Genomic DNA, 12,322 nt, shown 5'->3' with positions numbered 1-12,322 from the left:
TATCTGGTAGGACAAAGGTAAAGGCAACTTTTAAGGAGTCTTCAGTAGATCACAACCCAGTAAACCATCATCACCTTATAACCATGATATTCTAAAATGGGTTTCTGTAGCATGCTGTGAGACATAGAGGAATGCATGCAGCCTCAGGCCTTGCTCCAAACCACAACAACAAGCCCCATTGGGTGAATAGCTTGAACACCTAGCTGGTTGGTGTCGTTGTCCCTGTTTCTAGGAATAACTGGTTGTGCTGAGAGATAACATTGGCTGATTGAGAACATGATGGTTCAAAAAATGATTATATAACTAAAAGTAAAGCGTCTATGAGGTCAATTATATAACAAAAAGGTGTCTGTGATATCAGGACAAGCCTACTGGCAGCATTCATTCATTAAAACCCTGAGTAGCACAGGCTCATTACGTTCATGGTAGGCAAGGCATCCTGTTTCACACCTTCAGTACAGTATCTAACTGGACCCGTCTGCAATCAGGCACCAAATTAAAGAGCAGCGCAGTGAGCAACAGTTCTGCTTTGCACCTGACCTATATTCCATGAGGTTTACTGGCAAGCTTCTAATCCCTTGTCGTGTAACACATTTGACTATGTAAAGCAATGTAGAGAGGTGATCCTGTTCAACTACATGACAGTTTGTATAACCAGCTGTTATCATATTTCACCTCAGGCTTTAACACTCCAACAGGTCCCTTATGCCCTACCATGTTTTTCCTAACAGGGTCCAAATGCCAGGTAATAACTTGGTCAGCTTGTGTTATAAACTAAAAGTATTCTGTTACACTGTACTGCTCCTCCCTCTTCTCCCCTCACCCAGAGGCCTGCCCAATGAGAGCTAGCCCTTTGGCCCCTCCCACCGGGAAGGCTCTTAAAACCAGTGCTGTAACTCATTCTCTGTCTATCCACTCGGGTTTCCCCAGCACTCCAGACAAGCCCGCCTGCCATTCTATCTCCCCCTCAGTGTCCTTCACTCACCAACCGCTCAAGACCAGCCAGGATGTCGGTCAGGAAAACTACCAGCTACACCGTCAAGTCCTCTTCCTCTGGGGCAGCCCCTCGCAGCTTTAGCAGCATGTCCTACTCTGGACCCAGCCAGGGGGCCTCCCGCCAGAGCTACAGCGCCCGCAGCTCCTATGGAGGGGCCAACAGGGGCATGGGAGGCGGGTTCGGGGTCGGTGGTGGAGGCGGCAATTACATCTCCAGCTCTTCTGCCTATGGAGGTGGCATGGGCCTGGGGATGGGGATGGGTATGGGGATGGGTATGGGTGGTGGTGTTCATACCCCCATCACCGCTGTCCAGGTGAACAAGAGCCTGCTAGCCCCCCTCAACCTGGAGATCGACCCCAACATCCAGATCGTCCGCACCAATGAGAAAGAACAGATCAAAGGCCTCAACAACCGCTTCGCCTCCTTCATTGATAAGGTCAGCCATGGTAACCTTTCCCTGTCTATCTGTCTGTCTGTATTTTTATCTGTATCTATATCTGTATCTGTATCAATATCTCTGACAATGTACTTTGCCATAAGCTTAAACTGCTATAAAACTTTAGTCTTTGAATGAAAAAGGGAAGTACAGAGTACAAACAATCTGTGGGATTTTACGAATCTATCTCTATTAGCTATTACAATGCTGAGGTGTCTGTTGTGTAATGAATGTGGAACAGCGGAGAAGAAATAGATAAAAGTTAACTTTGTGAAATGCTGGTACACGCCATGGGAGATCTGTTAGAGTGTGTTAGGTTGAATACACGCACAAGCAAACTCATCAGCTTGGAAAAGGGAAGAAAATCGAGACTTGTCTGAGACTCAACGCAGTCAAGCAAACTGCTTGTGATAGTTTTCTCTGGGTTCTCAAGAATTCACATCTAATGGTTTTGCAGTAATTGTCCTTTTATAGTGATGAAAACAGAAGTGCAGCAGGGTGGGTTGGGGGGGAGAGTTTCTACAGAAGGGTGTGTCTGTCTCTGGTTAGAGTAGTTAGTGATCTGGTTTACCTTGGGAATGGCTGCCTGCCCTACCCCTGCGGAGGGGTGTGGCCCGCCCCTGTGGAGGGGTGTGGCCCTGCCACTGTGGAAGGTTGTGGCCCTGCCCCTGCGGAGGGGTGTGGCCCGCTCCTGCCCTGCTGGACACTCCAAAGAAGGTCATACTCCTGGAACACAGACAGGACCATTTTGTCATCACCGTCATTGTTACGTTTACATACTTTTTATATTCTTAACAAGTATTGGAACAATGGAATGAATTTCAATGAAAGGCTAGTCTATACAAAAACATGGAGGGTAACATCAGAACACGGTCAAACATCAATACATAACATTTAAAAGTGATAGCAATGTTTCATATTGCTTTAGTTGAATTGATGCCTGGGGGCGTTTTCTTAATAGCTTCTCTACTGACCTATCTGTCCCACATGCCAAGCCTGCTCCACTGGGTTAGTATTTAAAAAGGGCAGCTGGTTTCATGTTCTGGCTAACACCAGTGGATTGGTTACATAACGAGGAACAAAACGAATCAGAAAGGGATTTTACCACTGCATGTTTCTAAAGGGAATAGATAATAGTTTGCAGATGGCCCCTCCTTTTTAATCTTGTGATAACAATTCCCTTTCCTACTTATTTCTAAGTACTGACTCTAATCTAATTGCAGTTGAGGCAGCCATTTTATGATCATTCCTGAGGCTCAGTCAGGAGCGATATCCACTGACAGCCATCTATTTATTTTATCCCCTATTATAGATGAGCCAACATGCTCTCCCCCTCCCCCATTACACCTACCTGTATACTGCAGTTAAATATTTACCTTCTAGTTGGTTGGATTGGCTTTGTCACGTTCCTCTCAATTCTCTCTCGGGCGGGCGGTCGCCCCACCTCCCGACCGCGCCCTTTTAAAACAGGAAAAACATGGAGGAGGTCTAAATAACTCTATCCCCAGCTTTTTCCATCTCCCCCTCTGCCTCCTGTCAGGATGCACATCATAGCTTCCTTGGAAAAATTGCTTGCTAGGTCTATCCTCAAAACAGCCGTCCCACAAGCTCCAAACACTCATTTAAACAATAAACACCCTAATTTCTCCATTGGAGGATTAAACGGTTCACACGAGGATGACATGGGGATAGTCATGGATGAGTCATGTTAACCCACCATCGATGTTCCTTTTATGGTGCCCTTTTATGGTAGAACAGAGAAAAGTCCAGAATTGGAACAATATATTGTGATAATGTGATAAACTGGTGATCAATGTGCTTATCAAATGAATCAACATCTCTTGCACAACACACAGGTACGCTTCCTGGAACAGCAGAACAAGATGCTGGAGACCAAGTGGAACCTCCTCCAGGGACAGACCACCACCCGCTCCAACATCGACGCCATGTTCGAGGCTTACATCTCCAACCTGCGCAGACAGCTGGACGGCCTGGGCAACGACAAGATGAAGCTGGAGGCGGACCTGCACAACATGCAGGGCCTGGTGGAAGACTTCAAGAACAAGTGAGTTCGCTATTCATGTCTCTGCCTTTAATTAACAGATGTCGTCAGCCATATTTTCAGAAAAGACTTTGCTTGGGCCTCTGCCTGGCCAGGTTCATAGCACCATTGGAGGGGTGCAGTAAAGGATCAGGGAAAGCCTGTTAGTAGAGGGAATTTTTGATTTAATCAGTAACACAGGACACACCAGTATTGTGTAATCTCAGTACTATAGATGTACAATACCCAACTATAGTCCATTCTCTTCACATCATAGGGATTACTCCACTGAACTGGAATGCCCTGGAGGAAACATTAGATTTTACTTGACTGGAGGTGAAAGTCATTTAGATGACTAGATGTCTTTCAGCTTCGCTTACACAGATCGCTGCATCATGGCAACGGAACACACACCAGTGCCGCCAATCTGTCAGTCCTGACAAATGATACGAGCACATTAGCAGTCTGTGTCCTCAGGGGGAAATAGCACAAAATAAAGAAACACCTCACAATCTCCGCCCAGATTGAAGAGTGCAGAGTAGAAAACGATTCCCAGGGGCATAGTTGTTGTGAATGTAGCACTCATGCCCCCTAGTGTGAAAACGGTATATTAACTCTATTACTATACCATAATAATAAATAGTTACAATTATGACATTGAAATATATAAAATCGAATGTTGAATATATTCATATCTGAACTAAAGCTAACATTGCTCTCAATCTTCTCCCCAGGTATGAAGATGAGATCAACAAGCGTACCGAGTGTGAAAACGACTTTGTGCTCATCAAGAAGGTTAGCTACTTAAGATTTTATCCCATCAGTTTTTCTGGCTTTCTCTTCTTGTCATCTTGTTAACATACGGATTGTGGATGTTCCTCTCAGGATGTGGACGAGGCCTACATGAACAAGGTTGAGCTGGAGGCTAAGTTGGAGAGCCTAACAGATGAAATCAACTTCCTGAGGCAGATCTATGAGGAGGTATGGCACTGAGCTCATCACTTAGCTACTTCCTGTTTACATTACTCCATAACAGTTTAGTTCAAAATAAATACCTCAAGCCATAATCTTATATAATGTATCTGACTCCATCTACCTACCTAATCTGCTAGGAAATTATTACAACAACTATTTGAATTAGGAGGACATTATTGACTCTTCAGTCCTTAATTAGGATGATATTTTTGACTCTTCAGTCCTTAATTAGACACTCATTCATTATAACCAGATGTGTTGTTGGCAGCTTCCAACAACGGCCTGGATTTGTTTTTTGCTTTTATTTATTTAGTTATTGAGTTATGGCACACGGTGTTGTTTGTTGTATAGACTGGAATGGGTCTCTCTCATGCTGGATCTACACTTTTACTGACATCTGTTAGGCATCTTGACTTTGAAGTCAAACTGCTGGAATCAATCTGGTTGCTTTTTCATCTCTGGGGTAGGCTGAAGTCTGAAAGTCTTGTCTGTAATAGGCCAAGTGTTTGATGGTCTCTCTCTCTCCTTCTCTCTCTCTCCTTCTCTCTCTCTCCTTCTCTCTCTCCAGGAGCTGCGTGAGCTGCAGGGACAGATCAAGGACACCTCAGTGGTGGTTGAGATGGACAACAGCCGTAACCTGGACATGGACTCCATTGTGGCTGAAGTGCGTGCCCAGTATGAGGACATCGCCAACAAGAGCCGGGCCGAGGCCGAGACGTGGTACAAGAGCAAGGTATAGTAATGGGCACTTCTATAGTAGATAAACATGATTTCTCCCTTTGGCCGCTATGTTCAGGGCTGCTAATAGCCTTTCAGTACACTGAAAAAGTTGATGTAAAGTCACGTGTTTTCCACCCCGACCATGAATCACTAACGAACCCCCTGCTTTCTTCCTGTTGGATGTTTAGTATGAAGAGATGCAGACATCTGCCACCAGATATGGAGATGACCTGAGATCCACCAAGACAGAGATCTCTGATCTGAACCGCATGATCCAGAGACTGCAGTCTGAGATCGACTCCGTCAAGGGACAGGTACACAACCAAGACTCTCAGTGCTAATAAAGCACAATCTTATCTTAAGTATTAGATTTGTGGCATCTAGACTCACGTGATGTTGACAGAATATACTATTTTCCAATGGCATTAACAATTTGATTATAAGCAGAAATGATGACATGCCGTGTCTTCGTCTTGTGTTAGCGTGCCAACCTGGAGAACCAGATCGCCGAGGCTGAGGAGCGCGGGGAGATGGCGGTGAAGGATGCCAAACTCCGCATCAGGGACCTGGAGGATGCCCTCCAGAGAGCCAAGCAGGACATGGCCCGGCAGATCAGAGAATACCAGGAGCTGATGAACGTCAAGCTGGCCCTGGACATTGAGATCGCCACTTACAGGAAGCTGCTGGAGGGAGAGGAGGACAGGTGAGATATTGACATCCATGAAAATAGTACACGTCAGCTTGAAAGTACAGTATTATATAGCAATGGAAATACTGTATATTACCAGAAACTAACATTTTCAATTGGTCTTCTTTTCACAACCAGGATAGCAACTGGTATTCAGTCCATCAACATCTCCAAACAGAGCTGTAAGTACATGCCTTCCTCACACCATTTAGCTGACACTTTTATCAAAATAAAACCCAGTGTTTTTCCCCTTCTGTTTTGTGGTGCATTTAAAACATCCATGATATTCATGTTTAGCCAACCTGTATTCACCAGTTGTCTCTCTCTGTGTCACCTCACAGCAAGCTACAACTCCTTCCCTATGGAGAGTGCTAACAGCACCTACAGCAGTGGCTACTCCAGTGGTTTCGGCGGTGGATACGGCGGTGGATACGGCAGTGGATACGGCGGTGGATACAGTGGCAGCAACTACAGCTCCGGTAGCGGCTACGGTGGCGGCAGCACCACCAACGTCACCACCCAGAACAAGAAGAGTGTCGTCATCAAGATGATCGAGACCAAGGATGGAAAAGTTGTCTCTGAGTCCTCCGAAGTGGTTGACGATTGAGCGGCTGGATAATGCCCTCTAGTCTAATCTCTTGCTCACCATTCCACTACAGTGTAACACTTAAAGTCAAAGGCAAACAATGTTACATGAGCACAAATATAAATGTGGCTGTTAAGCAATAAACAGTTTTAATCCAACCAAAGATTTTAAGGGGACCACAGAATATTTTTCTTGTTCATACTGTATGTCTTATGCCTTTTCTAATTCTGTACTAAAACTAAATGCTTGCAGGAAATTAGCAAAAAATGAAGTTGCAACTTGTAGAGAACATTCTGTCCAAACCTCTGCAACCCTGTTCACTGTAAAGAGGGCCATTCTCTGAGTTCAGTTGCATGAAATGGATGATATTGTGTACTGTCCATGACAAGCGTTGCTCAGAGTGGGTGTGAATGTGACAGTGCAGCACCAGTGTTCTTGGTCAACCTGTCTAAAATGTCTGCTATGCTAGATAGTAGTGCATGTCTTCCCTGTTGTGTTCTGTTGGACCCCAAAGAAACTTCCCACCGTTGCCTGAGGTGCTGTTTTTGCTACCAAACAATTAAATGTGTTTTTACTGAAAATGTATTTTGTCGTGTGAGTTTCACGTCTTTATTCCTGCACGCTCAAATTCTTGTAAAAGTTTCACCCAACATGGGTTTCATACATAGTCTCAGTCGGTATGAAGTCAGTACTGAGATAATGCTGGTAAAACTGAAAAGGAAGGAGACAGAATCATCCAGTGGTAGTAAAGGAGAAGACACACATTGAGGGTGATATGCACAGCACATAAACAAACAACTTCTCACCTGCACACAAGCCTTTCTTCAGCTGTCATAATGTATTGCATTCCATTCCATTCTTCAGCTGTCATAATGTATTGCATTCCATTCCATTCTTCAGCTGTCATAATGTATTGCATTCCATTCCTTTCTTCAGCTGTCATAATGTATTGCATTTCATTCTTCCAGCTGTCATAATGTATTGCATTCTATTCCATTCTTCAGCTGTCATAATGTATTGCATTCCATTCCTTTCTTCAGCTGTCATAATGTATTGCATTTCATTCTTCAGCTGTCATAATGTATTGCATTTCATTCCTTTCTTTGGCTTTAATACTGTATTGCATTCCATTCCTTTCTCCAGCTGTTATACTGTATTGCATTCCATTCCTTTCTTCAGCTGTCATAATGTATTACTTCCATTCCATTCTTCAGCTGTTATACTGTATTGCATCCCATTCCTTTGCTTCAGCTGTTATACTGTATTGCTTCCATTCTTTTCTTCAGCTGTTATACTGTATTGCATTCCATTCTTCAGCTGTTATACTGTATTGCATTCCATTCAGCATGCTCAAGTGTCTGGAAAAGAAAGAAAGAAGAAAGAAGAAAGAAAGAAGAAAAGAAAGAAAGAAAGAAAGAAAGAAAGAAAGAAAGAAAGAAAGAAAGAAAGAGAAAGAAAGAAAGAAGAAAGAAAGAAAGAAAGAAAGAGGGATACAGGTCTATAGTTTTTGACATCAGTTGAGTTGAGTGTTGGTTTCTTGAGGAGGGGAGCAAAAGCCATTTTGAAGTCAGAGGGTCGCAGTCATTGGTCAGGGATGATTTGATGAGGGAAGTGAGGAATAGGAGAAGGTCTCCAGAGATCGTCTGGAGAAGGGAGGGGGGGTGGGGTTGAGCTGGCAGGTTGCCGGTTGGCCAGACCTCACTAGTTTCAGAATGTCATCTAGAGAGAGGGGAGAAAGAGGTCAAGGCGTATGGTAGTTCTGTGTGAGTGAGACCAGTGGACTCAATAGGCTGAGTGAATGAGGAGAGGATGTCAACCTTCTTTTCAAAATGGTTGACAAAGTCGTCTGCACAGAGGGAGGGAGGAGGGGGAGGGGGTGGAGGATCAAGGAAAATTGTTTATATTTGCTGATTGCCTAGGAGAGGTGAAACCACTCCCCCTCCAATACAGCCACTGATTAACAAAACAAGTCCCAATTTGCCCTGCCCCTTAGTTGTTGACACATTAACCAGGATTATCTGCAAGTTATGATCAGTCAGTAGTCAACACACCAAGTAGGCCACTGGGAAGACAGGCAGCACTTAAAGTAGATGGCCCTAGCTAACAAAGATACAGTACTAGACCACAACAGTTTAAAAAATGTTTTTTAAACGTATCACTCCTGGAGATAACAGGAGTTCTCTAGCTATAGAATGAAGGACGTTTTTAGACATGATTGGTCTTATTATTATTATTACACCAATTATTTAATCAGTTATGGCCATGAAAAATGCATGCTGTTCTTCCCCATGTTGAAAATAGGCTGATGGGACTGATTACAGACAAGATTTCTGATGACCCTATATACCGTAGCTAAAAAACTTTCCCAATCGGTCTCCTTGTTCTGTGTGAAATTTGGTGTAGTTATCATCTAGGGTACCATGTGATAACAGAAACAATCCCAATACTGTCCATTCTGGCTCGATATACTCCAAAACGCATACATGTATGACCTATGAGCCCACCTTAGGGGGTGTCAATACCATTCTTATTGTTTCATACCTTAATATGCGTTGTATTATGAAGTTAAAAACATATCAAATAGCTTGAGATTGTTTCCTGATAACAGAAAATTACATTTCATACCCTCAATGCTGTTTGCCCAACTAACCGACTAGGGGTCATAACATATAATGCAGTGATAACCACATTTAGTTAACTCAGATGCATGGGTATTATACGAAAATATAACCCACAGACATGGACCTTAATGAAAATCATAATTAGATTTTGCTAGCCTAAAGTAAATAAATGTGTGAAATTTGGCCTGCTGGCCCATGGACTAATATATATGTCTATGTCCCAGACTGAGTGCCACAGAGATAAATAAGGCTTACAGCAATTATAAAGCATTAAATTAGGTTAAAATGTCATTCCATGTGAACAACATGTCAACACAAGTTTGTATTTTCATGAAATGTAGCACAAGGAAATATCTTTCAGGAAGGATTTCAGACATCACACATTTGAGAAGTGACCTATAGAGGGAGTTCCCTCTGTATGCATTTTCACATGTCCCTATTGGTCATGACTCCCAAAATACTGGGCCTGTATTCATGAAACCTCTCAGAATAGGATCGCTGATCTTGGATTAGGTCCCTCTTGTCCATGTAATCTTATTCATTGTGCTCTTAAAGGCAAACTGATCCTAGAACAGCAGAACTCCTTCTCTGTGAAACGTTATGAATACGGGCCCTGGTGATACCACTCTCAAAATCTAAAACACTCCTAAAACACTGCCACCTTTTTGTTAATAATACAGTATAGTCAGTGATATGATGTACAGTGGCAAGAAAAAGTATGCGAACCCTTGGAATTACATGGATTTCTGCATAAATTTGACATCAACTTTGATCTGATCGTCATCTAAGTCACAACAATAGTCAAACACAGTGTGCTTAAACTAATAACACACATGATTGTATTTTTCTTGTCTATATTGATTACATCATTTAAACATTCACAATGTAGGCTGGCAAAATTATGTGAAACCCTAGGCTAATGACTTCTCCAACAGTTAATTGGAGTCAGGAGTCAACTAAAGGAGTCAAATCAATAAGACGAGAATGGAGATTTTGCTTAGAGCTGCCCTGCCCCATAAAAAACACTTACAAAATTAGAGTTTCCTATTCACAAGAAGCATTGCCTGATGTGAACTATGCCTCGAACAAAAGAGATCTCAGAAGACGTAAGATTAAGAATTGTTGTCTTGCATAAAGCTGGAAAGGGTTACAAAAGTATCTCTAAAAGCCAGTCCACGGTAAGGCAAATTGACATTTCAGCACTGTTGCTACTCTCTCTAGGAGTGGCCGGCCTGCAAAGGTGACTGCAAGAGCACAGCGCAGAATTCTCAATGAGGTTAAGAAGAATCCTATAGTGTCAGCTAAAGACTTACAGAAATCTTTGGAAGATGCTAACATCTCTGTTGACGAGTCTACGATACTTAAAACACTAAAAAATAATTTTATTCATTGGAGGACACCATGGAAGAAGCCACTGCTGTCCAAAAAAACATTGCTTCACGTCTGAAGTTTGCAAAAGAGCACCTGAATGTTGGCAAAATATTCTGTGAACAGATTAAACTAAAATTGTGTTGTTTGGAAGGAACACACAACACTATGTGTGGAGAAAAAAAGGCACAGCAAATCAACATAAAACCTCATCCCAACTGTAAACTATGGTGGAGGGGCTGCTTTGCTGCCTCAGGGCCTAGACAGCTTGCTATCATCGACTGAAAAATGAATTCCCAAGTTTATCAAGACATTTTGCAGGAGAATGTAATCTGTCCGCCAGTTGAAGCTCAACAGACATTAGGTGAAGCAACAGGACAACAACCCAAAAGACAGAAGTAAATCAACAACAGAATGGCTTGAACAGAAGAAAATATGCCTTCTGTAGTGGCCCAGTCAGAGTCCTGACCTCAACCCGATTGAGATGCTGTGGCATGACCTCAAAAGAATGGTTCACACCAGACATCCCAAGAATATTGTGGAACTGAAACAGTTTCGTAAAGAGGAATGGTCCAAAATTCCTCCTGACCATTGTGCAGGTCTGATCTGCAACTACAGAAAGCGTTTGGTTGAGGTTATTGCTGCCAAAGGAGGGTCAACCAGTTATTAAATCCAAGGGTTCACATACTTTTTCCAACCTGCACTGTGAATGTTTACACGGTGTGTTCAATAAAGACATGAAAAAGTATAACTGTTTGTGTGTTATTAGTTTAAGCAGACTGTTTGTCTATTGTTGTGACTTAGAGGAAGATCAGATAAAGTTATATGACCAATTTATGCAGAAATCCAGGTAATTCTAAAGGGTTCACATACTTTTTCTTCCCACTGTAGGTGTAAAAATTAAACAGAACAGTGGGTCAATTTCCACAATTACTAAGAGCGTTGAAGTAGAAATTAATTGAATTTGTCTTAACTGAATTGACTTCGTTGTCTTTAAACCTCTTAAGCTGACAGTCCCTGAAATCGGGCACTAGAATTACTTAAAAATATATGTTTACATTAATTATTTTATTGATTTCCCACTGTTTAGAAATCAGAAGACAGCCATCCAGATCTTCCTATGTCCATGTATCTGTCCTCTGTCGAATAGACTTGTATTTGCCTCTATCTGGTGGTCGACTGCATCATTACATCAATATATCAATCAATCAAATGTATTTATAAAGCCCTTTTTACATCAGCCGATGTCACAAAGTGCTATACAGAAACCCAGTCTAAATCCCCAAACAGCAAGCAACGCAGATGTAGAAGCACAGTGGCTAGGCAAAACTCTCTAGAAAGGCAGGAACCTAGGAAGAAACTTAGAGAGGAACCAGGCTCTGAGGGGTGGCCAGTCCTCTTCTGGCTGTGCTGGGTTGAGATTATAACAGTAGATGGCCAAGATCTTCAAACGTTCATAGATGACCAGAAGGGTCAAATAATAATAATAATCACAGTGGTTGTCGATGGTGCAACAAGTCAGCACCTCAGGAGTAAATGTCAGTTGGCTTTTCATAGCCGAGCATTCAGAGATAGAGACAGCAGGTGCAGTAGAGAGAGAGAGTCGAAAACAGCAGGTCCGGGACAAGGTAGCACTCCCAGTGAACAGGTCAGGGTTCCATAGCCGCAGGCAGAACAGTTGAAACTGGAGCAGCAGCACGACCAGGTGGACTGGGGACAGCAAGAGGTCATCAGGCCAGGCAGTCCTGAGGCATAGTCCCAGGACTCAGGTCCTCCAGGAGAGGAGGGAGAGGGAGAGGGAGAGAAGGAGAGAGAATTAGAGGGAGCATACTTAAATTCACACAGGACACCGGATAAGACAGGAGAAATACTCCAGATATAACAGACTGA

At 42.9% G+C, this 12,322-nt stretch overlaps 1 protein-coding gene across 1 annotated transcript; it reads left to right on the top strand.

Moving 5' to 3' along the window:
* The first annotated feature begins 889 nt into the window (after positions 1-889).
* LOC111966854 (keratin, type II cytoskeletal 8) lies at positions 890-7,028 on the top strand. The gene is made up of 9 exons (XM_023991815.2): positions 890-1,433; positions 3,290-3,498; positions 4,209-4,269; positions 4,360-4,455; positions 5,018-5,182; positions 5,358-5,483; positions 5,652-5,872; positions 5,996-6,039; positions 6,199-7,028. The coding sequence occupies exons 1-9, from the start codon at positions 1,008-1,010 to the stop codon at positions 6,462-6,464; spliced, it is 1,614 nt and encodes a 537-aa protein (XP_023847583.1). The 5' UTR covers positions 890-1,007; the 3' UTR covers positions 6,465-7,028.
* The last annotated feature ends 5,294 nt before the right edge of the window (positions 7,029-12,322 follow it).

The sequence above is a fragment of the Salvelinus sp. IW2-2015 genome, linkage group LG7, assembly GCF_002910315.2.
Source record: "Salvelinus sp. IW2-2015 linkage group LG7, ASM291031v2, whole genome shotgun sequence".
Lineage (NCBI taxonomy): Eukaryota > Metazoa > Chordata > Actinopteri > Salmoniformes > Salmonidae > Salvelinus > Salvelinus sp. IW2-2015.
This window is presented reverse-complemented; position numbering and strand designations above follow the sequence as displayed.

What these genes read in the sequence shown, in the direction of transcription:
- LOC111966854 (XM_023991815.2), top strand. Translation starts at nt 1,008, where the DNA reads ATGTCGGTCAGGAAAACTACCAGCTACACCGTCAAGTCCTCTTCCTCT. An exon ending in GTGGAAGACTTCAAGAACAA is followed by an intron (nt 3,499 to 4,208) that starts GTGAGTTCGCTA and finishes TCTTCTCCCCAG; the next exon opens with GTATGAAGATGAGATCAACA. An exon ending in CAACATCTCCAAACAGAGCT is followed by an intron (nt 6,040 to 6,198) that starts GTAAGTACATGC and finishes GTCACCTCACAG; the next exon opens with CAAGCTACAACTCCTTCCCT.